The following is a 26,111-nucleotide window of genomic DNA, read 5'->3' as shown; positions in this document are numbered from 1 at the left end:
AGGGCATAGGTACACTTAGGGGGATGGTTGACTACTTACATCTCCTACATAATGTTTCTCAGAAATTTTCTTAGAATTTTTTTGGGTGGAAAACCACTTTAAACAAGAATTCTAACAGGCCTGTTATAGGCCTGCTGCTATCATTGCCTGTCAAGTGTGGGCATGGTCAAGACACGGGTCATACAATAGATTGGAAGCTTCTACTTTATATAAATAATGGAGCTTCAAAAATATTTTTACCCTGGGTCCCCAGTTGAAGACAACCCTGTTTCTGATGAGTTTCTTTGACAATAATACCGGTCAAAACAATAAAGTATTTTTATTGAAGCATCATTTTATCCAATGTCTTGTCAGTTAAATTAATCTCACAAAATCGATTTTTCATATAAGAGAGAAAAGAAAACAAGCACCTTTCTGAGCCAATTTGATTTTTTTTGTTGTTGTTTGTCCGGATAGATATATAGGATTTAAGGGTCGTCAATGAAATCACCAGTCCCAGAGCTAACACATTTCCAAGGCTTGCTGTGTTCAGAGCAAATACTTCTCTTCCTTTGCACTGAGCAAATTGATGCTGTGTTGTCGTATCCTGGGTGATTCATGTCTAAAAGATCATTAATGAAAAAATAAAAGTGAAGTGTCAGCTTGCAGAGAAAACAGAAGCCTTTCGGCTCTTCAAATGGATTGGCACCAACTGATGTGACGCTCTTGCAAGGAAAAGCTGTTCCATGGATATCTTTTCTGAAGAACTGTCCATATTACAAGCAATTTAATTGGTTTGAAGGCCAACCTAGAATAATTCAAATGGCTCAAAGGGACACAGATCAGACACAAGAGAACGCCAAATTTGTTATTAATGGGCCGAGTCAAACTAACAGGGGCCCGACCACAAACTTCAATACAGGCTCCAATAACTAGGCTTGTCCTCTCTTCATTTGCTATTTTCTTTCCTTCTCAATTTTGAATGTTATTCCTTCTTATGTGATTTCTTTATCTCTCCTATTATATTACATCTCCTTAACCATTTTATATTTCTTTTGGTTTTATGTATTTACGCCCCTCATCTATTATCTCACCTATTTCCCTAACTGTTAAATCTTAAGCTAATGTCACATGTGACTTTTCCTTCTCTGGTGTTAATACACTGGTGGAGAAATCACTGATCCTCTGCCTTCTGCCTCAACTTCTATATTTCTGAGCTCCTTACTAGTGATGAGCGATACAACAAAAAAGTTGCGTGGTATATAAAAGTTGCCATGGAAAATGACCATTGAGTTTAATGTGTTTTGTACATTTTTGCCGTTTTTTTGCCAAATTATTTGGTAAAGCAAAATAGGACAGATTTGCTCATCTCTATTTGCTCATCTCCATCCCATTTGTGGCTCTCCTTCCATTTTTCCACCCCTTTCTACACTTTCCCATTCCATTTCCCCAGTTCGTGCCTATCAGTTTTGTTTTCCCTGCCCAGCCTCCCTTGGGGCAAAGATGCTTATAACTGTCCATTAAGTCAAGCGGAATCCATAATGTACAATTTGTACTGTGTCCTAAATCAGTTTCTGATGGTGGTTTTGTTGGGAGCACACAATTAAGTAATTGGACATAAGGTCCAGTTTTAAAAACGCATGCAGTGTTATAGGGTATTGGGTGGTGATTATAGGAAATGTAGGTCAGCTGCTTTACTACACTAGTCAACTTGAACTGTGGTCAACAAGGTCTTGATCATGATGAGCCAATGGGCACTTGGACGCAAGCTCATAGGGTTTTTCTCATTTCTCATAGAGAGGTAAATTGCTGAATAATCTTTACTATTAAGGCAATGTACTAAAATACATTTACTATTTACCTATTCTTTATCAATATGTTATTGAATAACATTACAGAAAAGGCCAGAATTGTACTGAGACACTTGGTGTAACGTAGGGTAGAATGAATTCTCGTCATTTTGGATGTTAGGGTTGTTAGAGATGCTGTACATAAGTATGTAACAAGTCAGAAATATGCAGCGGAAGCTAAAACATTGTAAAAATATTTCACATAAAAAAACATACAAAAATAAATATATGTTAGTATTCCAGTAATCAATAAAATAAGGGGCAGTTACTGGGCTACAATACCCCACTAATGCATACCACTGGTTGAAAATGGCTTTCATGAAATCTTTACTAACATTAGTAGCTCAGTGGTAATTGCCCATTCCTTATGCCGCTGATACCCTAGCAAAAGCCTAATAATGCACCACAGTTGAGTTAACTCTCATGGTTAACTAGTCATGGCAGAACAAGATGATTAGAAAGAGTTAAGTCTGTCTCAAGACTTGGAAGACTTAGATACTGGGCACTTTGTACATAAATGATAATATGCTAGAGATGAATCCATATGCCAGAACCCAGGAACTTCGATTGGAATCCTCCATGATCTTTGGTCAGTGTGCTCCTCTGGACTGGCTGCACAGGTCACACAGGGGCTGAGCTTTGTCTAACACATAGGGCTTTCCAGAGAGTGTCTGATCACAATCAGTACAAGAAAAATGGTGCCGGTGCCAGAAACCGCTGTCTACCTGCTCGTAATCCTCTGAGAAGATCATCTGCAGAATCAAAGAAATAACTCGTTATTAAATGCAACTTGTCATCTTATGTATTCATCTTGGAACTCAAAGCTGCGGGGATTAAACATTTGTTAAAGAGGCCGCACAACACAGAAACCCCCAATGTACCTATCACTGTAATCTGTTCATTCAAAAGCTATACATCAATACCAATTTTATATGCTGAAAACTATCTGCAAAACAGTTCTTTTTTTTGCATCATTTTAAATCCTGGCAGGGAAGGAGGGACTAAAACATCAAGGTTACAATTGGTAACAACTTCTCCACAGCTTACAGACAGCATGCAGGAACTGCATAACCCACAATGCATTGCACTGTGATGTTCCTTTTCTTATTGTGCAGGGAATTGTGGGATTGGGAGGATGCAGGCTGAAGGCAGGCTGAGGACAGACGACTACTGTTATATTTTATCTGAGTCTCAAAGTAGTCAGCCAGATCAGTAGGAGAACAGGGGGCGGGGCTTAGGGAACTGTTCCAAACCATATTATTACATTAAAAATCATAAAAAGGCTGAATAGTTGATGTATATTGCAGAGTTACTTGAAATTGTGTTTACTTTGCAAGCGGTGGAGTTCCCCTTAAGAGAACCTTAAATTGATACTGACACTAAAAATCTACTCTTCAAAATATTAATGTACATAAAACATTACCTATGGGTCAGGTTGACTGTTTGGCGCTGATAGGGCAGCTTTTGTAAGTAATTGTTATTGAAGTCCCTAAACCTGACTGTTTTGCCAACCTGACTGTCCCTTCCCAGCCTGACAGTTATAGCTTCTAATGCTAATGGCCTACTGCTGCACAAATATGGCCGCCCCCTCATAGAGGTGGGATCTCATAGGTAATGTAAAAGAATCAGGCAAATACTTTTCCCCCTGACAGATACAAAAACCTGTACTCTGGTCCGCCAAGCAGTGTACAGATGAGCATTTTGGCAAACAGTTGGAACTGCTACAGAGATATATAAAAGATATAAAAGTAGGAAAGGCTGAAATCCCTAACTCAGGAGACATCTCTATTTTGCAGCGCTTACCTGGTCACATCCCGCACACCGTGGCCTCTCGCTCTCACAATAGTGACGTCCGCACCACAGAGAGTTGTTCCTCCAGAAATAGATCAGGTTCACCAGGGGCTCCCTGCATTGGCAGCACATGAAGCAGGCAGGGTGCCACTGCTTGTCAAAGCCAGCGCGTTCAGCATAGACGGCAGGGGCATCTCTTGATAGGGGCTGCTGGCACATCTCGCAGAACTACAGGAGAAGAAAGGAAAAGGCTTTCATACTTATCTGTCAAACTGTCGATGGAATGTATTCATCATTACAGCCGCACATCGGAAGGGCCTCCCAGCCCATTGCAACTCTACAGGGGCCACATTTTGTGCTTTTTATCTTTAGCATTAATGTACTGTTATAAATGTACAGGTATGGGATCCCTTATGCGGAAAGCCCTTCTCCCATAGACTCCATTTTAATCAAATAATTCAGAATTTTAAATCGGATTCCCTTTTTCTCTGTAGTAATAAAACAGTACCTTGTAATTGATCCCAACTAAGATATAATTAATCCTTATTGGATGCAAAACAATTCTGTTGGGTTTAATTAATATTGTATTGTTTTTTTTTAGTAGACTTAAGGTATGGAGATCCAAATTACAGAAAGACCCCTTATCTGGAATACTCTCAGCCCCAAGCATTCTGGATATCGGGTCCTATACCTGTATATATATGAAGAACTGCAGTTGGATCCAGCTCGCACTCTTTGCTCCATGCTTTTTATTAATCAGGTTTCTCCATGCACCTTCCTGCCAGCCAATGAGCTACAATAGCGCCCGATGCAGGGCAGGGGCACTGCAAATGAACACTGGTAAAAGATAGCCCTATTCTACTTAAAACTGCTGTTTAAAGGGAAAATCCACCTTCAGAGTGGAGCAATATGTGAATAGTGATAGTGAGACAGTTTGAGACCAAGCAGCACTTAACAACCCCCTATCTCAGAGGAGCTGACAATTTGTGTGCCACAAATATTCACACATTACAATCAATGTCACAAGGAGCCAATTTAATTTACCAATATGTTTTGGGTTGTTGGAGAAAAATTGGGGCACTACAAGGACATTCAAACTGTAAGCAGTGCAATAGTGGGACTCAAACCCAGGACTCAGATCAAAAATTAAAATTGCAGCTTGGTTGCCAGGGTCGACGGCCCTTGTTATTTTTCAGTTATATAATGGTACCAAAATGGAAAGCTACAACAAAATGTTTTTTAATATATCAAAAAAGGGAGACCAACTGCAAATAGTCATGGAATATTACTGTCGGACCCCAAATCTCTTTTATATTGGCACCATATTTACTCACATACTCAGTCTTCTCAAAGGCTTCCTTCGCTGTTCCATTTGTCTCTTTACTTTTGCTGCCATTTTTCTCCGTCTGTTGCTTTGCACTACAAGGCAGAGCCACTTCAGCAACTCCCAGCGCCTGCTCCTTGTACCTCTTCACAAAGTCTTCCATTGCAGTTCGCTCACGTTCCGATAGCCCTTGGCAAAGATCTGGGTTATGGTCGTAGGGGGGTAACTGTCTCAGGAGCTGCACGCGGCGATAATGTGCCCCCTCTGTGCCAGCGACCGGCTGCATATTCTTAGGAATTAGCTCCATGTACTGCATGGCCTGCAATAAGAGATACTATTCATGCTATTCATTTTTAATCATTTCATGATTTTAATATAATAATATGGTTTGGAACAGTTCCCCAGCCAGGCCCCCCCTGTTCTCCTGCTGAACTGGCTGACTACTTTGTGACTCAAATAAAATGTAACAGTAGTCTCCTGTCCTCAGCCTGCCTTCAGCCTGCATCCTCCCAATCCCACAATTCCCTGCAAACATGATGTCAATAAGGAAAGGAACATCACAGTGCAATGCATTGTGGGTTATGTAGTTCCTGCATGCTGTCTGTAAGCTGTGGAAAAGTTGTTACAATTTGTAACATAAGTGTTTTAGTCCCTCCTCCCCTGCCAGGATTAAAAATGATGAAGCTGGATTTCAGCATATAAAAATGGTATTTATTCATACTTTTTGAAGGAACAGATTACAGTGATAGGTACATTGGGGGTTTCTGTGGGGCTCTTTAACAAATTTTGGTTCAGAAGCCGGAGTTCCCTTTCAAGTTAATCGCTTGGCAAGTAAATTTCTATGCCAAAAAGCCAGAAAAGAGGCAGGTTAAACATCATCTTAACTACCATGGAAAGGACTTTGGCTCAGTTCCACAGCTTGAGAGGATGGCCTGAACCCTACTGGTGTTCCTTCCCAAAGGAACCCAGGGAAACAAGCTAAAATAAGATAATGGAAGAAGAAGAAAGAAGAACCCTAAATGCCAGGATAGACAGCCTACTTACTAGGACAGAATAAGCTCTGCATTGGCACCAATCTATGGTCAAGAATCTAAAAAAAGGGGAGTCAAAACCTTTACAATGTTACTTGTATGCTTTATTAACAGTGTGTTCTATATATTACATGTGTATTAGGAATTTAGTGTTAAGAGGGTGCCATTAACAGAAAATTAGCATTTAGGCTAAACAGTATCTGACATCTACAGCTTTGGGTCACCTATGGGAGCATCCATGCAGCGACACAGGCTGTTCATGCAATATAACTATGTAACTTTTTGCCCAGTTATGTAAATATATATAGTACTTTGTACATAGAAAGGTGTGTTCAGAAAGTTTTCTATACCAGTTTCTGGTTGAGTCCTGGGGGAGCCCACTCATAGGTGACAGTGAGGAAGGTGGGATCCTTCCCAGATGTGATGGGGTTGGTGATGATCATACGGTTCCTTTTGTACACACGGGACCCTTCTACCCCTTTCATCCGTGCGGTGAGCCCCGAGTAGTGCGAGTCTGAAAGCAGCTGTCCTATCCGGCAGTCCTCTTCCAAGTCAGAGGGCAAAGAATGCTCTTCACGGGGGCACTGGCAGCTCCCACATTGTTTTCTGCAATGAAAAAGTGTGTTAGAGTCTAATTCTGTAGCATTAACCGAGGTCGTTGGCAAGAAATCCTTACTGCTTCTTTCTGCCACAGAAAGGCTTTTAATGAATTCCTTTCAAGAACATTTTAACTTTTATTCTCCCAAAGCTGCAGTGAAAGCCTTATGAGATCTTATTCACATTCCTCATGCAGCTTTACATTGACTTTTAGTTAGTCATAGCTTGTCCTATTCCTAGCAACTTTGCAATTGGTCTTCATTATTTATTTTTTATAGTTTTCAAATGATTTGCCTTCCACATCTACTTTGTACATATTTCCAGCTTTCAAATAGTCACTGACCCCATCAGCCAAAACATATTGCTCTGTGATCATACAATTGTGTTATTCCCTCTCCTATTCATATTTCAGTCTCTCATTCAAACCACTGCCTGGTTGCTAAGATAAACCAGACCCTAGCAACCAGACAGCTGTTAAAATTTCAAACTGGAGAGCAGATGAACGCAAATCTAAAAACCTAAAAAAAAAACTAAAAATGAAGCTCAACTGCAAATTATCTAAGAATATCAGTGTCTACATGCTACTGAAAGCTAATTCAAAGTTGAACAACCCCTTTAAGCTGGTCATGTGATGGCCATAGTGATGACGTATGGAACCGTTCATCCTGGGAATGATGTTCAGTTTCTTGTCAGTTCCTATTTTGGAAAACAGATTTTGTTTTCTGCTTTAAAATGAATGCGGTACATACGAATACAGGGTCGGACTGGGCTGCCGGGACACTGGGAAAAAGCCCGGTGGGCCCCGGCAGCCCAGACCTGACCCTTGCCGGCTCTCCCCCTGCCTGACTGTTCTTCCCCTGACGCACTAAATTTATGCGCACTAGGGGAGGACATCGGGTGGGGGACTCTGCAGGGGGTTAGGGGGCCCCTTGGGGGGTTAGGGGACGCGGACGGCGGGGGCACCTCCAGGGCCCCTGGGGCAGGAGCCCCGGTGGGCCCTGCACCCCCCAGTCCGACCCTGTACAAATGCCAAATTCAGAGCAGCACTTGCAATAGTAATGGCAACAGCACTTCAGGAAAAGAAGAAGAAGAGAAAGTGTTCTTGTTGGAGAAAGCAATGACTTTTAAAGCGTAAAACCTTGACAAACGTACATAAAGTTCCTCTGTGGGTGCATATTGTTTATATGTCATAGGTCACCATGACTATCGTCAGATAGGTGATACATGTAAAGATATTACCGGTATCCGACAGAAATGTTCTAACCTGTCAGAACGAATAAACAACCGATCGCCATTTTAAGAAAATTGTTGGCCCACCCACGGTCTGAATATTATACCAAAGTATCCTATGATAATATCTGTGTGTGTAGGGCCTGAAAATAGATAGAGAGGTTTTAACTCTCAGTTAAGGAATCACGGGAGGACACCACCTACAGCTTTATGTCCCTGTGGCCAACTATGCACCCAACCCTTAATCCAAGGCTGCATGTTTTGCATCTTTTATTCATCTAATCCCCATATCATTTAGAGTGTCCCTACACACAGAGGAGGGTGATTTTTTATTTTGCGGAGGTTAGCAGTAGAAAGCTTTCCATTGGAGAACCTATATATGAATGAAGAGCAGTTGGCTAAGCCTCCCTTAATCTACATCGCCTGCAGGTATGGAATTATTATAGTTGAAGAAGGTACACTGTGACATGTCACAAAGTGCTATTGTGAGCAAGTAGGACCCCAAATAGGTTCTGTTATATTCTGCGCTTTGATCTATAGTTGGTCTTTTTATGTCTTTTTATGTCCTAAAGATTAGGATAAAGTAAAACATGGAACTATCAGCTTGTATATGATTACAGGTTTACTGTCATGGATCCAATACTAACGAACAACCAGGTCTCTTTGATATTCGGTGGTGCCAAGTAAATCCACTCATTACAACAAACACAATATCAATATCGCTAATGACTTCATTTAGGTCATATTCTTTGGGTGTGGGACAGGGATTACAGAAGCTTTAGATGGAACAGAATAAATATAAATTATGACCTTTTGTTCATCTCCAAAGATTCCAACAGGAGCCATCAACTCTGCTGCTCTTGGTATGTGCCAGTGTGTGATGAGCAGAGAGATGTTCCCTGGCTTAGATTGTCTAAGCCTTTAGGCTCAAGCTCGAATTCCGAGCTTTTACACTTATCCCAAATAACCCGGCTCAGGTCACACGCTCTGGCTGACATTGCCTATAAATCCCCCCTGCGGCCCTCATTGAACCCCTTGAAATGTATTGAGTGGTTTGTGTGCTACAATTAGTTATGTTTAAAGACTTCTCAGCCCTGATTCTTCTGTTGCTCATTAAATTTTATGTCTGTAGGTTTATCATTTGCATTGGGTCCGTGCTCATCGGAGCATTATGGTACCCAGACAGCTGGCTCAGGAAACCTACAGATTAAAAGACAGGGACAGATAACAAGTCAATATATTTTCCTGCTTTCCACTGTTACTTATGCGTTGGATATGGTCCATAAATTGCTTCATTATTGCACCGTATGATTGATACGCTGAATCCATATGCTGTGCAGATTCACATCAGGAGTATTTATATTCTCCCGCGCTAGACTTTGGTTCCAGCATTGCCACCGAGCGCCATCATTAATAATGCAGAAGGAAACCCGCTGAAGTAGAAAATGGATTGCTCCATTAATTTGTCATCTTTCAGCACATTCTTAGATTGTTTTTCAGGAAATTATTCTTGCTATTATTCTTTGTTAGCTTGCTTCTGTAATTACATTTGGTCAGCTACATTTTTGTAGCGCTCCTTTCGGTTTAGCAGAACTTTCAATTGAAGGGGTGGCTCACCTTTACATTACTTTCATGGTGTTGCAGAGTCCAAAATGAAGAGCAAAAAGTGCAAAAAAACTGAAATAAATATAATCCAACTTATTATAAATATGTGGTTTATGATATAACCAATCAGGTTTATAAACACCACAGACCTACATCACACAAAAGCTTTTCCTCTTTCTATAGTCAATTCAAGTCAATGGGAGTTGTCCAATGCAAAGTCAAACTAGATTTTCAAAGGCAATATTTTCATATTTTTCCAGTGTTTTGAGTTTGTAAACTCGAAAATTTTGAGGTATTTGAGTTTTTTATTTGAACAACTTTTTCTTTGTTAATAAATAAGTGAGAGTTTGACATTTTTGACTTAGAAAAACAAACTCAAATTCACAAACTTGAAAATTGCTAAATACCGTAATCCCTTTGTGCCTACACCTTACCTCCAGGAGTGGGGCTGGAACCCCGAGCAGCTTCCTTTGCACTTCTTACAGGGAGCACCTTTTCCTGCTGGGTGTTGTCCAACCGACATCTGGAAGACAAGGGACACACAGCTTAAAATTGCTGGTATTGAACTACATGAACCACCAAATAGCTGAAAGGCTGAAGCCTAACGTGTGGTCATAATGATGTACAGGAACACATGCTTTATTCTTGCTCACAGGAGCCTATAGTCATTGGCTAGTTAGTGAGCAGACTAGGGACCTGTGGCTTAAGACTCTTCAGCAGAACTGCCTGTAGCTTGACTAGTAACTTTGTAAATCCTTGGGTGCCATGTGCTGTAGGTCTTTACTTTTTGCCATGTAGGAGGGGAGAAAGGGCCAGAAAAGTATGGGCCCCATTGCAATGCAGAACAGTAGAGAAGCCCAGTCTAAAGAGACAAAAATACAATACACCATCCGACATCCGACAAACAAAGCTGGTTGAACACCCCTAATCTACATACTGGAAAAATGATTATTCTTTATTTATATAGTGCTAACATATTTTTGTAGAGTTTAACAGAGATTGTACCCCATTAACTTCAGTATGTGCTCCAGGAGCATGCAATCCGAGGTCCCTAACACATTCACACACAATAAGGCCAATTTTATTTAGAATACAAGAGAACATACACTGTTTTGGGTCCAACCACCGTGCCACCAGGCTGCCCATTGTCCATTCCTGCATAGTATATGTACGTCTAGACATTATCTACCATTTTGCTTTTCAAACTGGAACCCCGGTACTGGGACCAATGCCCTTTCTACTCTACCCCAAGTCTGTCCTGGTTAAAGGAACAGTAACACCAAAAAATGAAAGTGTATAAAAGTAATTACAATATAATGTACTGTTGCCCTGCATTGCTACAACTGGTGTGTTTGCCTCAGAAAGACTACTATAGTTTATATAAGTAAGCTGCTGTGTAGCCATGGGGGCAGCCATTCAAAGGAGAAAAGGCACAGGTTACATAGCAGATAACAGATAAACCCCCATTATATGGGGCTTATCTACTAGTTATCTGCTATGTAACCTGTGCCTTTTCTCCTTTTTTCCAGCTTGAATGGCTGCCCCCATGGCTACACAGCAGCTTATTTATATAGTAGCTTTTCTGTAGCAAAAACACCAGTTTTTTGCAGAGCAACAGCACATTATATTTTAATTAATTTAAAACACTTTAATGTTTTGATGTTACTGTTCCTTTAATGCACTGCTACCTGTAAAATGTCATTTTTATTTAAAAAATGCTTTTGTTACACACTGAATAGCTTATCAGACATTGTTAGACTGCCGCCTGTTATGATTTAATGACAGTTTGAGAGCCACTTCTACTGTGTAATCAGCAATAGAAAGATCCAGCCTGAAAGCTGAGGAGAACAGTCCTGCAGCAGATCTGGTACCTGTAGTGCAGAGTAGGCGTTGGGAAGCCGAGGGTTTGGGTTTAATTATCTGCTGATTGAGCCTGGCAGAGATTTATTTGAAGTTTTTTTTCCCTTTCTCTATTTTGAGATATTTTGAATTTGTGGGAAACGCATAAAAATGCAAAAGTAGCAACAGAGTGCGACTGGAATAAAATGCAGATCTGAATGTTTGTGGGTACAACTGACATATTATGGGGGTTGTTCACATTAAAATGAACTTTAGTATGACATAGAAAGTAATATTCTGAGACAATTTGCAATTGGTCTTGATTTTTTACTATTTGTGGCTTTTGAATTACTTAGGTTTTGTTCAGCAACTTTCCAGTTTGGATATTCAGCACCTAACAACTCCCTGGTTTCTAAAGTAATTTCAACCCTAGCAACCAGATAACTGCTAAAAAACTGCTGAAAGTAAAATAATTTAAAAAAAACCACAAACAATAAAAAATGAATACCAATCTATATATATATATCACAATACTACACTATATTATAATACTATAAGCAACTCACGGTCATGAATCCATTTTTTAAGAAGGCCACTGGTCTTTACTTTTCCCCAAAAACAGTAATAAATGTGAATAAAACCAGCTAAGAATCCTGCATACTAAATAAACTTTTTTTCTGGAAGGACTTAAGTCATCGCCAGTCTATTTTAAAACTGTGAACAGTTACCACGTGCCCACAGCGTGGCATAGACATGTGCTAATCCGCCTCACCTGTCTCCCATTGGCACTGAGGTGCCATGCTGGGAATTCATTGTGTTGTATGGAAGATATTCCTGCCCTGTGGGAGTTCACTTGAGTACAGACTGTTGGTGGAAAGGCACAATTAGGCCTCCCAGAGGGTTCAGCCTACAGCTGAGATATGTTCTATCACACATTCCTTCCGCCTGTCATTTCTATGACACCAGACGAAAATAGGCTTTGGCAGAACAAGTCAGGCCCTTGTGACAACCGGAGACTATCAGGCATGGCTGCTCTTCCCTCTCCTTCTTTCCCCTTTTTAAATAGAAATCTCAGCCTGAATAAATGTCATTTATTGCACAGCTCAGGCTTTGCCTGGGTTTTGGAGTTAGAATACTTTGTACTCTGTGCTATAGAGTAGGGCTGTGCAGTTGGAGGCCCCTGGGCCACGTGTGGCACTTCAAGATATTTTTATGACCCCCCCAAAGTGCTCCACTGGCCTCGTTGGATGGTTTCATTATAATCTGAACCCCAACATGTACTACAGTGAATAACTGGCCCACTAGATGGAAATTGGAGGAAGCCACTGCAAGAATAGCACAGTACAGGTATGGGACCTGGGATAAGGGATCTTTACGTAATTTGGATCTCCATACCTTAAAGGACAATGAAAGGTTAATATAATGTAACCCTTTCTTGGCTGTAACAAGCCAACAGCACGGCTAGATAGGCCTTGAGCATGGGGTACACGTGACTCAGTCCTTCAGGATGGGCCTTCGCTATGTGGAAGTAACCAAACGGAGCTATGGTGTAGTGCAACTACAACCCACTGTAGCTGTGTGCAGTGCAGAATAACAAATGGGCGCCAGAAGGTTCTTGCAGTTTAACAGTAGAACTGGTTTATTTTCAGCAACAAGCAACTTGCAGGGTTATGCAATATACTCACACATCAGTTAGCATAGCAGTCTCTGAGGACAGCACAGAGAGGGTGCACACCCGCTCCTCCCAACTCCCCTTGAGCCCGGGCAGGATCAGTGCCACCGGTTCAGTTGCTCACTCTGTGGAACAGTCAGCTGGATACCACACTCCTCAGGCCCCACGGCAACTTTGGATCAGGGTTCAAACTACCTGCCTCCTAGGTCTAAACCGTGGCCCTACACTAAGGCAACAGTGCCTGTCTGGAAGGGTACTCCCACAGCTACTTTCCTCTGAGCCAAACTGCTCGTGCTCTCTTCCCTCACTATCTCACTTTCCTAGACAGTGCTCCACAAAACTTGCTATCTAACTGGGCCTCATTCACGGGGTCCCTGTCCCCGACTTCACCAGAGTGGCTGACCACACTCTGGGGCACATGGCTTTACTGGAGGCCTAGTCTTCTCCCTCCAGGCTCAATGCTCCCCTCTCTCAGAACACAGGCAGCCAAAGAGACAGACCCACCCCCTGCTAAGCACTATATCAGAGTGCCAAGGGAGTGGTCTCCCTGTTAACCAATAATCACACATATGAACTCAAAACTGATACATGGGTCTTTGCCCAGTAACAGCACAAAACCAGGAAGCTGCAGGGTTTAAAGCCATAGGGACTAGTTAACCCTATGGATCCCTACAATAAATTAAAAGTAAATCTAAAGGCATTCTTTTTAAGTACTTACTGCATATCTAAATTCCCAGATCCCTGCTTGCTTCTCTGAGATATGGTGCTGGCAGCCTACATCAGTGTGAAACCTACAGTGACATCACGGAAATCTCTCTCCCCTTCCTGTAGGTGCCAGCGGCAGCCTTCCTATTCTCTGAGCATGTGTGTAACTTGATCCTGTCTCCTGTTCTGAGCTACACATGCCCACCAGCCAATCAGAAGCGGATCTGGCAGAGGGGAGGGGGGGTGGGAATGAAACACATGTGCAGTATGAAGCAAGGAGGGAAAGGAAGGGAGAATACCTTTTTAGAGATGGCTGCCTGTTCTAGAAAATGTGAAGTAAGTGTGACTGAGTAAATATTTGATTAGGTGAGCCAAAAGTGTGGCGTTTTTACTAAACAATAGGAGGACTATTGGGCAGTATGCTTTTTACATTTTGACTTGCATTCTCCTTTAAGTCTACTAAAAAATCATTTAAACATTAAATAAACTCAATTGGATTGTTTTGCCTCCAATAAGGATTCATTATTAATATCTTAGTTGGGATCAAGTACAAGGTACTGTTTTATTATTATGGAGAAAAAGGAAATTTTTATTAGAATTATTTGCTTAAAATGGAGTATTGGAAATGGCCTTCCCGTAATTTGGAACTTTCTGGATAATGGGTTTCCGGAGGATGGATCCATTATGTTGAATACGTTTTTGGATCAAATGAAAGACATCTGCCTAATTGTTGCTTAACTTTACTCACATTTCGCTGAACCACAAGTTGAAGGAATGGAGGGGGATAAAACAGGCTAGGAGCTGTAGTCCAGCAATATTAATCACATTTTTTTCCAGTCTTACTGGGTCAGAACCCCTGTAAATACAAGAGAACCCTCTAAAGGGAATCCCACCTAATCAACGGAATGCTGGCTCAGTATTCTTCTTTCTTGCAGCTGGAGCTGGAAACATTAAGGTTTTTCTGGCACCGAACAACTAAACAGCATTATAGTATGTCCCTTCCTTCTCATGTCGTTACAGCGCCATTCGGAACTGAGCCAGAAAGTTCTGCTGCTGAAGGCAATACTACTCTGCCTGGAGCATCTCTAGCTCTCCCCCTGCCGGCTCTCCTGTACCTTGTAAATCTCCCTTGTGCTGTTTCCCCTGCCATCACTTTTCCCTCATTACTTGTTTTGCTGCTGCCCCTGGTCCCCGGTCCCCTCCTGCACCCACAAATCTCCCTGGTGCTGTCACCACTGCCATCACTTACCCTCCCCATTACTCTATTGTTTTACACCTGCCATCGCTCCACCATACCTCTCTAGTGCCCCCTAGGCCATGCCTACTCTGCCTAGTCCTAGATCTGGCCCTGCAGAGTCAGACTGGCTTACACAGGGCCCTCTGGGTAATGCTGTGTGTTCCAAAGGTCCATCTTTGTGTTTTCACAGCAAGTAAGCAGCAGAGCAGGAGCGGCTGGGGGTGGAGTGGGATGTGGGCAGGTGGCAGAGCCCAACAGGGTCGGGGCCCCGTGGTTTTTTTTCCAGTAGCCAAGTGGGCACGTCCAACCCTGCGGCCCTAATGTATTTGCCTAGATATCTCTGTATGTCAGATGACAACAAGATGCCTAATCCTTATGAGAATTATCAATGGTGAATATATATATCTATTTTAGTCTGGGCATAAATAAAAACACAGCATATTGGTGGCTGTGCAAAACAGACTTTATGGGAGCCTATGATTTATATCTGCAGGTCACCTGAAAATTAACTTTTAGGGGCTGATTTACTAAGACACGATTTCAAATCCGAATTGGAAAAATTCCGATTGGAAACGAACATTTTGCGACTTTTTCGTATTTTTTGCGTTTTTTTCGGCGTCTTTACGATTTTTGCGTAAAAACGCGAGTTTTTCGTAGCCATTCCGAAAGTTGCGCAAAGTCGCGATTTTTTCGTAGCGTTAAAACTTGCGCGAAACGTCGCGCCTTTTTCGTAGCGTTAAAACTTCAAAGGCGCGACGTTTCGCGCAAGTTTTAACGCTACGAAAAAATTGCGACTTTGCGCAACTTTCGTAATGGCTACGAAAACTCGCGTTTTTACGCAAAAATCGTAAAGACGCCGAAAAACTCGCGTTTTTACGCAAAAATCGTAAAGACGCCGAAAAACTCGCAAAATTACCGATCATTACGAAAAAAACGCAATCGGACGCATTCGGACCGTTCGTGGGTTAGTAAATGTGCCCCTTAGTATTTTGAAGGATGTGATATTCTGAGATCTACAATGGATCTTCAGGGATTTTGTTACTTTAGAGCTATTTGTCTTTCTATTTTACCTATCTCCCACCTGAAAATGCTACAAGATGGCAGATTTGCATCATTGAACTATCTGCCTGGGTCCTCCCTTTTTCATCTTGTCATTCAAACCACTGACCGGTTGCTAAGGTGAATGAGACCCTAGAAACCATATAATAGTTGAAATTCAAAGTTGTAGAGCAGCAAAACAACTCCCCCAATAAAGAATGACATGAAATAACAAAGTATCTAAAATAACCAATGTTTATACCAAAATACAAGTGAATTAAAATTCAACTTTTCTAAAAATTTGTACCAACTGGATTCCTAATTACTGAGAAATGTATATGTTGATAATTCTTTAAATGTTACATAATATTACAGCCTATATATTTTTTCAGGCACCCTAAGCTGTTTCAACGATAATGTAAACAGCAGAAGCCACAACAAACAATTAACATTGCTCTAGTGCCTATGGCAAGTTTGGTTACCAGACTGAAACATCTATGCAAGTCTAATTTTGACTTCTGTATCTTTAAAAGTTGCAAATATCGTTTTTTTTCCTACCAGGCCTGGAACTTTCCCTCATGGTATGAACAGCCCAATAGACACCTATAAACGTTCATTTTGGGATTGGTTGCCACCATATCTTGTTGTAAATTCCAACCTTTTGGTTGGGGGACAAGCAGTGATGTCATTTGGGGCGGGCAGGGAGATGGGTAGAGTCTGGCCTCTATTTAAAAGAGGGTGATCGGCTACAGAAATAGTCATAGAAGGGAGTCCTTGGTCTTCTCCCTAAATGTGTTGATTTTATGCTGAGTGAGGGCTGCCCAGTATATCAGCACCCTTATCATACACAACAACAGCTTAGTGCTGATAGCTCAGCCCCATCTGACACAGCTGAAGGCCCTTCAAAAATAAACAATAGCTTTAAAGATCAAAGCCAACTATGTGTCACGGACATAGGCAGCTGCTTCCCTCTGACCTCATATAAAGTTTCTTGCAGTCTGAATTTACACGACCGATTCGGCAGCTAATCGGCCCGTGTATGGGGACTACCGAGGGGCCTGCCCGACCGATGTGTGGCCTGAAATCAGCCAGATCTCGATCAGGCAGGTGTATGGGAATCTTAAGTCTGTTGTGCCACACGTAGAAACTCAACCAGATTAAAATCAGTCATAAATCCATTGCTATTATGTGTGCTGTTCCCCACTTAAGACACTGGGGCATTGGCTCCCAAACTGTGGGACTGGCCCCACTGGAAATCTTGGAGCAGTTGCAGTTGGGCTCAGCCTGGAGAAGAAGGGGGTGAACAGGCAAATGGTCATTTGCTTTTCTAGATACACCTGAAAATACAGTTTATAAATTCACCCCAAATCTCACTGGCCTTCAAGCGTGACTTTCAGGTCTCTATGAGAGCATATGGCAACATTGGCAAAGCAACTGATATGCCAATATTCTCCTATACCTGTATTCATTTCACCAAAGGATGGACCTTGAGAGGAGCTTGATCTAAAAGGTTTGACAACCACTGCATGGGTTGGGGGGGGGTTGTTTGTGAACACATGGAATTTTCTCTTGAGCTGCTGCTGAGCTCTGATACCACATAGAAAATAATGGTGCTCAACTGCTCAGATCTTCATTATTCTTTGCTTGAGAGGCAGCATGAATGGTTTGGGGTTTGCAAACAAAAGCTTCCTAACTTGCTCATATCTGCCCCAGTATAGGGTGATTTCATGACACTAAGGGGCTGATTTACTAAGACACGAATTTGAATCCGAATTAGAAAAATTCAGATTGGAAAACGAACATTTTGAGCCTTTTTAGCATTTTTTGCGATTTTTTCGTCGCCGTTACGACTTTTCGTAAATTGCCGCGACTTTTTCGTAGCCATTACGATTTGCTCGTATCTTGTCGCAACTTTTTCGTATTGAGCGCTCGTAAGCGGCGGGCGAAACTTTCAGACTTAGCATGATTTTGGAAGCCTCCCATAGGACTCAATGGCACTCTGCAGCTCCAACCTGGCCCAAGGAAAGTCTCCCATAGGGCTCAATGGCACTCTGCAGCTCCAACCTGGCCCAAGGAAAGTCTCCCATAGGGCTCAATGGCACTCTGCAGCTCCAACCTGGCCCAAGGAAAGTCTCCCATAGGGCTCAATGGCACTCTGCAGCTCCAACCTGGCCCAAGGAAAGTCTCCCATAGGGCTCAATGGCACTCTGCAGCTCCAACCCGGCCCAAGGAAAGTCTCCCATAGGACTCAATGGCACTCTGCAGCTCCAACCCGGCCCAAGGAAAGTCTCCCATAGGGCTCAATGGCAATCTGCAGCTCCAACCCGGCCCAAGGAAAGTCTCCCATACGGCTCAATGGCACTCTGCAGCTCCAACCCGGCCCAAGGAAAGTCTCCCATAGGGCTCAATGGCACTCTGCAGCTCCAACCTGGCCCAAGGAAAGTCTCCCATAGGGCTCAATGGCACCCTGCAGCTCCAACCTGGCCCAAGGAAAGTCTCCCATAGGGCTCAATGGCACCCTGCAGCTCCAACCTGGCCCAAGGAAAGTCTCCCATAGGACTCAATGGCACTCTGCAGTTCCAACCTGGCCCAAGGAAAGTCTCCCATAGGGCTCAATGGCACTCTGCAGCTCCAACCCGGCCCAAGGAAAGTCTCCCATAGGGCTCAATGGCACTCTGCAGTTCCAACCTGGCCCAAGGAAAGTCTCCCATAGGGCTCAATGGCACTCTGCAGCTCCAACCCGGCCCAAGAAAAGTCACCATACTGAAGCTTGAATGAATCTGAAACTTTTGTACTCGGCGCGAAAGCTGTGAAAAAGTCGCGACTCTTCACACAAGTCGTAGCGCTACGAAAAAGTCGCGACATTTTGGGAAACATTCGTAATGGCTACGAAAAAGTCACGACAATTTCCGAAAAAATCGCAAAATACCAATCATTACGAAAAAAACGCATTCGGACGCATTCGGCCAGTTCGTGCATTAGTAAATGTGCTCCTAAGTATATGCATGAAACTATACTCAATAGCGCAATTTACCAGGAACATTTACGTGTTTAGTAGCCTTCAAACACAACATTAAGGAGGGCTCACTACAGAAATAAGCTTACAAGATTCCAACTGGAGAATCCAGAATGCGCTGTACATAAGCACAAGTATTCCTTGTAAGCTAATCTTGTTCTGGTTGCTTTAAATGCAGCTCATATCTCATCGTTTTTCAGTACCAACTGAGGTTTTGGCCTTTGGACAGAGACAGTCGAGCATTTCAGACACAGCACTAGGGCGGTGCTCCCAAAGAGCCAAACAATGTGCATAGGTCAGCTCTCTCTCTGCATGAACTCAATTCCATGAAAGTATCATCTGGACTCTTAGATTTTGTTCAATTTTCACTTCATTCCCCTTGACATTTGAAGTCAACATGTGCTACAGTTTAAAATAATAGCGCCTTGCCAAACGTCCACAAACCGCTCTCTCCTCTTCCATCTTAGGTAAATAAAGATGACTTGAACGCATACATCTGCCAATATAATGGCCCACCCTTTCTAATAGAATAAATGGATATTAGGTATGAGTTATAGTAAATTAAATTTCTTATTGGAAGTAGTACATGTGGTATATACTGCCCCTGGGAATAAGCCTCAAAGAAAACCTAGGAATGTAAGGAATAAATGCTTTCCACAAGGTTACATTGTGGGAGTCGGAGGTATAGCAAGTCATTACCTAGCCCCCAAAGCTAAATGTTTTTAGGGCCACCCTCCACCCTAAATATGATATGAGTCAGGAGCCCTTCACTCCTGCCCCCCCCCCCCCATTAGTGGTCAGTCTGCATACTCTGTAATTACACCCCTCGACTGAGACCCACCTGTCTGCAAGATGTAACTGCCCAGTCTGGTCAAACTGTGGATAAACTCAGTTCCTCAGCGGACCAGCTCTGAGCATAGTCAGACTAATAGGGAAGACAGCTTGGTGTGATGTCTGACTATAGAGAGGTTCAACTCTGAGTGAAACCAGAAAGTAGAAAATGTAAGGATGTTGAGTTTAGACGCAGACTGCAATTACAAAGTCATCTCGGTATTTTTGGATTCAACTGAAACTAGATACCCCCACAGCTTCTTTGCTGGTATTTCTGTATTTCCCATTTTTTATTGTGACCCAGACATAGCCCCTCCTTATTTTGTTCTGTATTTCTGCCTGTTTGTTACAACATAATATAACTTGCTGCCACTTGCTGATGATGCCTTTCTTTGTTGCCTGGGTTCCTCCAGTATCCTGGCTATATAACTCCCTATGGCACAATTGCTGTAAGGCTATGTGTATTGGGGCATGATATGTAGCTACATATAAGTGGGGGCACTACTTCCATAGATGCCTGGCTAAGAGCTATGTGGTTGGTATTTAGTACAACATCATCTTGCAACAAACATAGGGGGTTATGTAATAAAAGGTACTAAGTTTGCCCAGGTACAGTAACCCATAGCAGGTAGAGTTTACTGGTCACCTGTTTAATAGAAAACATCTTATTGGTTGCTAAAGGTTACTGCTACTGTGAAAATGTAGTGCCTCTTATTACATATGGGGGAATTGTCTATGGGAGCAAGCTAGTCACTTCTGAGAGCCAATAAAGTGACCTTAATATGCATTACCCTCTTAGTTAACAAATGACACTTCTTGGGTGACCTACTGAGTGCATTGCATTTAACATGATTCCTAGAAAAATTCAAGTCCCAGTCTCACCACTGTTTCACTGTTGGGATTAGTTGCAATTGGTTTCATTTGTCCAGTCCCCTAAAGATTAACAGTCAACCTGAAACTTTAATTCCTAGTCAGTATAGAAAAATGGCTGTGTTATTTGTAGGCTATGTCAATGAGTTGGGAAGGCATGGAAGTCATGGACAGAAGTGGGTGGATGTGAAGAGGGCATGAAGATGTGGGAAGGAAGAAGAAGAGACCAATAGAGGGCAGAGATTGAACAAGAGACATTTGTTGAGATAGTAGTTTGTGGGAAAGGTACTGGTTTCATCCAAGCTGTGGATGAGCTGAGTCCTACACATGTCTATTATGGCCCCTGTGGAGCCAATACCTTCCTGAACCCTTGGTAGTATGAAGTTAAGTTAAAGTGAAAGCTCTGAGGTAGGATGAGCTGTCCATGGATGAGTGCAGGGTTCAATGGTAGATGTAGATCAAAATAGCTAAATGTTAGCTGAATTACATACTTTTAATATAGATATAGGCCCCACACTTTCTACAACTCTCGGGGCTATAGTACCTCCTACACTATTTTAGAGCAGTATAACAAAGCACGATGGGGCAGTACCAGTAATAAGAAGGTCCATTATAAAGTTCACTTTCCCAGCAGCCGAGATCTGTTTTGTAGCTGCACGTGTCTTCAGGAGAATGCCTGATAAATCAGGGCTACTTAATAAATAGGGCCCCGCAGCACTTTCTATAATAAGACCTCTATTAGTCATTATAACGAGGGAGAAAAAAAGGTAAGGTTTAGATTCAGCATCTGGATCCAATTGCATGACAATAACACTGCGGGGTGGACCAACTCACACACTGCTGCAGGTCTGCCCTTTCCTGACAGCAGCCATTACTTTGTATGATGAATGGGTCGGGATTATTTTACCTGCACTCTGGTGATTATGGAAAAGCAGGAATCTTGCAAGGTTTTCTATCCCCTCGGAGACAGACATGGTACAGTGGGAATCAAACTGCTTCTTTTGAACCACTACTATATTGTATATATATATTTATGTAAAGGGAATAAGAAAGCAGTTTATTGTGTGCCTGTTCTTTTTCTATTTGCTTCTCTTGGGAACATTTGTAAATTGAGCATGGATACTTGTTTTGGGCTCTGTCTGCTTATGTGAAGATGTTGTTATTGCTATTTGTGTGTTATGTCAGGCAAGCAGTATGGTAACCTCCCCTTATTTGTGCAAATCTTCAGAGGAGGAATGAAAGCATAACCAATTTTATTCTAATATGTGGTTCACAATGCAAGCTTCTGAATAATTACCTGCCTAATATTTCTAAATTGACTGACTGCTGTCACATGGAATAAGTCACACAGGACTTTCAATGCAAATAGATGATCGGTGATGGGCAGACTGCAGGTCCGGACTGGAATTTATATAGGCCCTGGCATTTCAAGTACACAGAGGCCCAAACAGCCCCCCCACCAGCCCAATAAATAGTGACTGTCTATGGCATCTTACAGCAGTCCCTCTGCCATTTGCCAGAACCCACAGATTGCCATTGTTTAACAGGCAGATATTCCACTCCACCAAAACAATATCTGCGGCTGGATTGTAGTAGCAACACACAATGGCACCTGTTTGTGGCTCCCCATTATTCTGGGGTTGCATACTGTATCCCACTTTAGGCACAGCCCCTACATTTGATGGATAAAATGAAAGTGAAAAGTCTACACCAGCTCTGGTAGCCCGTTGCGATCAATGAGCAGGTTGCATTTACTGGTCATCTGTTTAAAAGCAAATGCCTGACTGGTTGCTATTGGTTACAAGACTGTGAGAACACTTTGCTACTTTTATCATGACCCCCTAAAACCTTTTCACCACACACAGTGCTAGAACTGATTTCACATTCACCTTGACCCCTGTGTATATGACTCCCTACGTCTGCCTACTTATTGCTGACTGCAAGTTAATGTTAATCAAGTGACAACTAGTTTGGAAAAGTTTGCTACTTGTGAATGATATATACCCAGCCTGTTGTAACTTGCTGCAGTTAAACTGTACAGCAGCAACCCTGTGGCTCTCTAGCTGTTGCTGTATGACACCTCCAGGCTGTAGGTGTAGGAGCTGTGGGTGCCACCCAGGTCTGGACTGGAAGTCAAAATAGGCCCTGGCATTCTAGGTACACAGCCCCCACCAGCCCACTAGTAAGTTTCTATGGCATCTTACAGCAGCCCCTCTGGCATTTGCCAGAACCACAGATTGCCAGTCTTGGGCCTGGTGCCACCAACACTTCTAGGGTGCTGGGATCTGTGGCTCTGTAGAAGGCTTACTTTACTAGAGAACTCAGGGTATTAAATAAGAGACTTCAGGGAAAGTGGGGTCTTTTCTGGTGGGAAAAATATAAAGGTAGGGTAAGGACTTTCCAACTTGGGACCCTCCAGTTATTGTTGTGTCCATCAACCACAGGTTGGACATTCTTGATTCCAAACACTCAATAATGGTCACACAGCAATATTCCCCTGCTGCTTTTATCAGCCTTTTCCCAAGCAGGGGCCCCACTTTTCTGCACTGAAGCCCATAGGTTCGGAATGAGAAAGCTGAGATTGCTGTGAGTAATTAGCCATTCCGGGTGTGGTTACTCATGGCCTCCGCTAATGGGCATAAAGCACAGGCAGATACCCTGCCGATCCTGTTTGTCTGCATATTTAACATGTTCGTGAGAGTGGAAAAGACATGAATGTAAAACAAAGGGATTTAATACAAAGCGCTAGATATACACAGCGATCACAATAATGGAGCTGAGGGAATTATGGGGCACGTCACTGTTTTGCATTGTGCAACCTGGTGGCCACATGTTTCATCGAGGATGCTACAGAAATCTATATACTTGCAGAATGTCATTCCAAGGGAACGCATGCCCTGTTTATAGGAGGTTTAAGAAATGTTTATTGAAACACATCGGCATATGTTATTCTGAATCGGAAGCCTTGGCAATCTGTATTTTGTGTTTATTTATATGAGTGGGGGCAGCCATGTTGGTCCAGCAGCCTCCAAAATCTATGACAAATGGTGAAATGTTTGTTTTTCTTTAGTAATAAAACCGTTCCTTGTACTCAAACCTTAGTTATAATTAATCCTTATAGGAGACAAAGCAATCCTACTGGATTTCATTTACATTTAAATTATTTTTTAGTAGACTTAAGGTATGGAGATCCACATTATGGAAAGACCCCTTATCTGGAAAACCCCTGGTCCCAAGCATTCTGGATAACATGTGCCATAGCTGTAATACACAACTCTCAATGTGTAATAGAAGAGATATAGGGAAGGTAACTTATTTTTTATAGGGATGAATATACTTTCTGTTGTATATAAAGTCTATTCTGCAAATATATATATATATGTGGAGAATAGACTTTCCTTTGCACATTCTACTTCCTGTCCAGCTCTTGCTTTGCCATTGTATATCTGAAGGAGGATATTACAATGAGCTAATTGAACAAAATGCATGGATTTCAAGGCAGGGACATATTCCACCAGATATTTCTCTTACCGATGCTACAATCTGCATTTAGACCTCTTTTGTTTGAATTGCTGTTATTAATAACTCATTTGAAAGTAAGTGATTCTAAGTGGAATTCTAGGCCAATATAAATAGAGCGCAAAGGTGCCGCCTGTACATAATATGCAGAGTATTACATTAGATAGTGGCTTCTGTTAATGCATCATTTCAACTGACAAATTGCCCCCGGGAGGTACTGTCTTAAAAGGCTTTTATGCTAATAGCCAGCCAATAAAGTGTTATTATGGATGTATTCACCGCTAGGTTCAAATAAAAAAAGAATATATTTTAAATGTTTTTGTACATTTGCGAATGAACAGGAATAGCACCCCTTCTCTCCCTGCGTAGAGCACTTTTCTCTATGGCCTGTTACAGTCTCCCATTATCTTCTACATGTATCAGAACCAGAAGTGGAAGCTATTCTGGGCAGGGTACTCTGCAGGTTTCCAATACCATTTATTTGGGCTAATTCTGTAAACGTTGCAAAGCTACCTGCTGAATGGTTGTTATGGGTTACTAGACCCGGCACAAATGTTGCAACTTATTTGTGTTTTTTTTTTACCCTCCCTGCAGTTCAACAAGGATGAAAGAACCACTCTAATGGGGCTAGTAAACTTTTCAGCTGCATTTGTATCTGCCTAGTACATGAATAGATGTTATTGGTCCCCACAACAAATCCTTTAAAGGACCCTCCCTCAGTTTTGCAAACTTAGAGAAGGTGACCTGTGTTGCATACATATACTACAACTGTTCATTAGTCTGGACCCCGACATGGTTCTCTGCAACTTTAGGCCCCCCCTGTTGTGGGTGCTCCGCCAGCCATTGGACTAATGGAGCCCCTAGAATACCTTGCCTAATTTATCCTGCCAGTAATGTATTTGTATCTTTGCAATTCAAGAGGAGCACAATAATGGTGGACAGGTATGCTGTTTACATATTGTATCGACAAACTACAACTCCCAGCATCCCCTAAACTTTTGACATTTTCATTTGTTATTCTCCAACATCTGACAGGTCACAGGTTGAGCATTTCCAGTAACAAACATGATTTTTCTCTAAAAGGTGACAATAATTCTTCTTGCCAAGCCTTTACTTGTTCACATAAGTTATTTCATATCCCAAAGCTAAACGAGCAATTGCAGCCAATAGCGGAGCCTCTGAGTTGGTTGTACAGGAGGGGAGAACATGAATCAATACAAATAGTGTGTCAGTACTCACCTTCTGGATGCCAGAACTGAGCTCCATCTCCCAGAGAGTCTGCGCCTGGAGCTAGCTTGCCTACCTAGTGCTACTCCAATTCACAACTGAGCAAGAGACAGTCTGATTCATGAGTCTTTAACTGCAAGCTGCAACTCCCTGTAAGAGACTGCCAACCAATCCCTGGCCAGTGAGAAACTTTACAACCAATTGGGCCTGGGGCTGCATGTTTTTCTTCAGTTAACCAGGGAACACCCAGGCTTTGTAAGTGAGCTGAGCCAGCCAGCGAGGCTGAGAGCATAAGCCCAGGAATGCCTGATTCACCCTGTCTGCCTCCATCAGCTGGACCCAAGGGCTGCACTGCTTCCTGGACCACTCACACTTCTTCCTTTAAAGGAATTGGACGACAGGCGCCTTTGGGTACCCCTCTGGTATTTTTATCCCCAGCTACCTGGGCAGGAAACAATGTATCTGGCACGTGGCTAGAGTTCCATTCCAGGGCTCGGAGCAGGTTATTTTGTTCTGCTAAAGCCTTGCACAGCCCTGAAGCCGAGAGGTTAATTCATTGTATCCCTTATTGACATTGGCTGGCTGCAAGGGTTAAACAAGTTTGAAGAATGAGGTTTCCTTCCTATGCCTCTAGGTATTTAGGATATTTATTTCCTGTGCCTAGAAGGGAAAAGGGGATGTAAATCCAAAAAAAGCAGCTTTCCAATACACATTCATTAGATGTATTACAAATTTAAAGTGATTTATAAA

The 26,111-nt window shown here is 42.4% G+C and overlaps 1 protein-coding gene across 2 annotated transcripts; it reads right to left on the bottom strand.

Annotated features, from left to right (window-relative positions):
* Nucleotides 1–294: 294 nt before the first annotated feature.
* lmcd1 (LIM and cysteine-rich domains 1) lies at nt 295–25,482 on the bottom strand. 2 transcript variants are annotated; one of them, NM_001102853.1, is given in 7 exon segments: nt 1,782–2,581; nt 3,633–3,848; nt 4,955–4,969; nt 4,971–5,263; nt 6,326–6,581; nt 9,842–9,930; nt 25,374–25,453. In NM_001102853.1, coding segments are annotated over 6 exon segments (807 nt in total). In that variant the 5' UTR covers nt 25,401–25,453; the 3' UTR covers nt 1,782–2,581; nt 3,633–3,721.
* Between the last annotated feature and the right edge of the window lie 629 nt (nt 25,483–26,111).

The sequence above is a fragment of the Xenopus tropicalis genome, chromosome 4 (genome assembly GCF_000004195.4).
Source record: "Xenopus tropicalis strain Nigerian chromosome 4, UCB_Xtro_10.0, whole genome shotgun sequence".
Classification (NCBI taxonomy): Eukaryota; Metazoa; Chordata; class Amphibia; order Anura; family Pipidae; genus Xenopus; species Xenopus tropicalis.
Note: the sequence above shows the minus strand (reverse complement) of the source record. Positions and strands in the feature narration are given on the sequence as shown.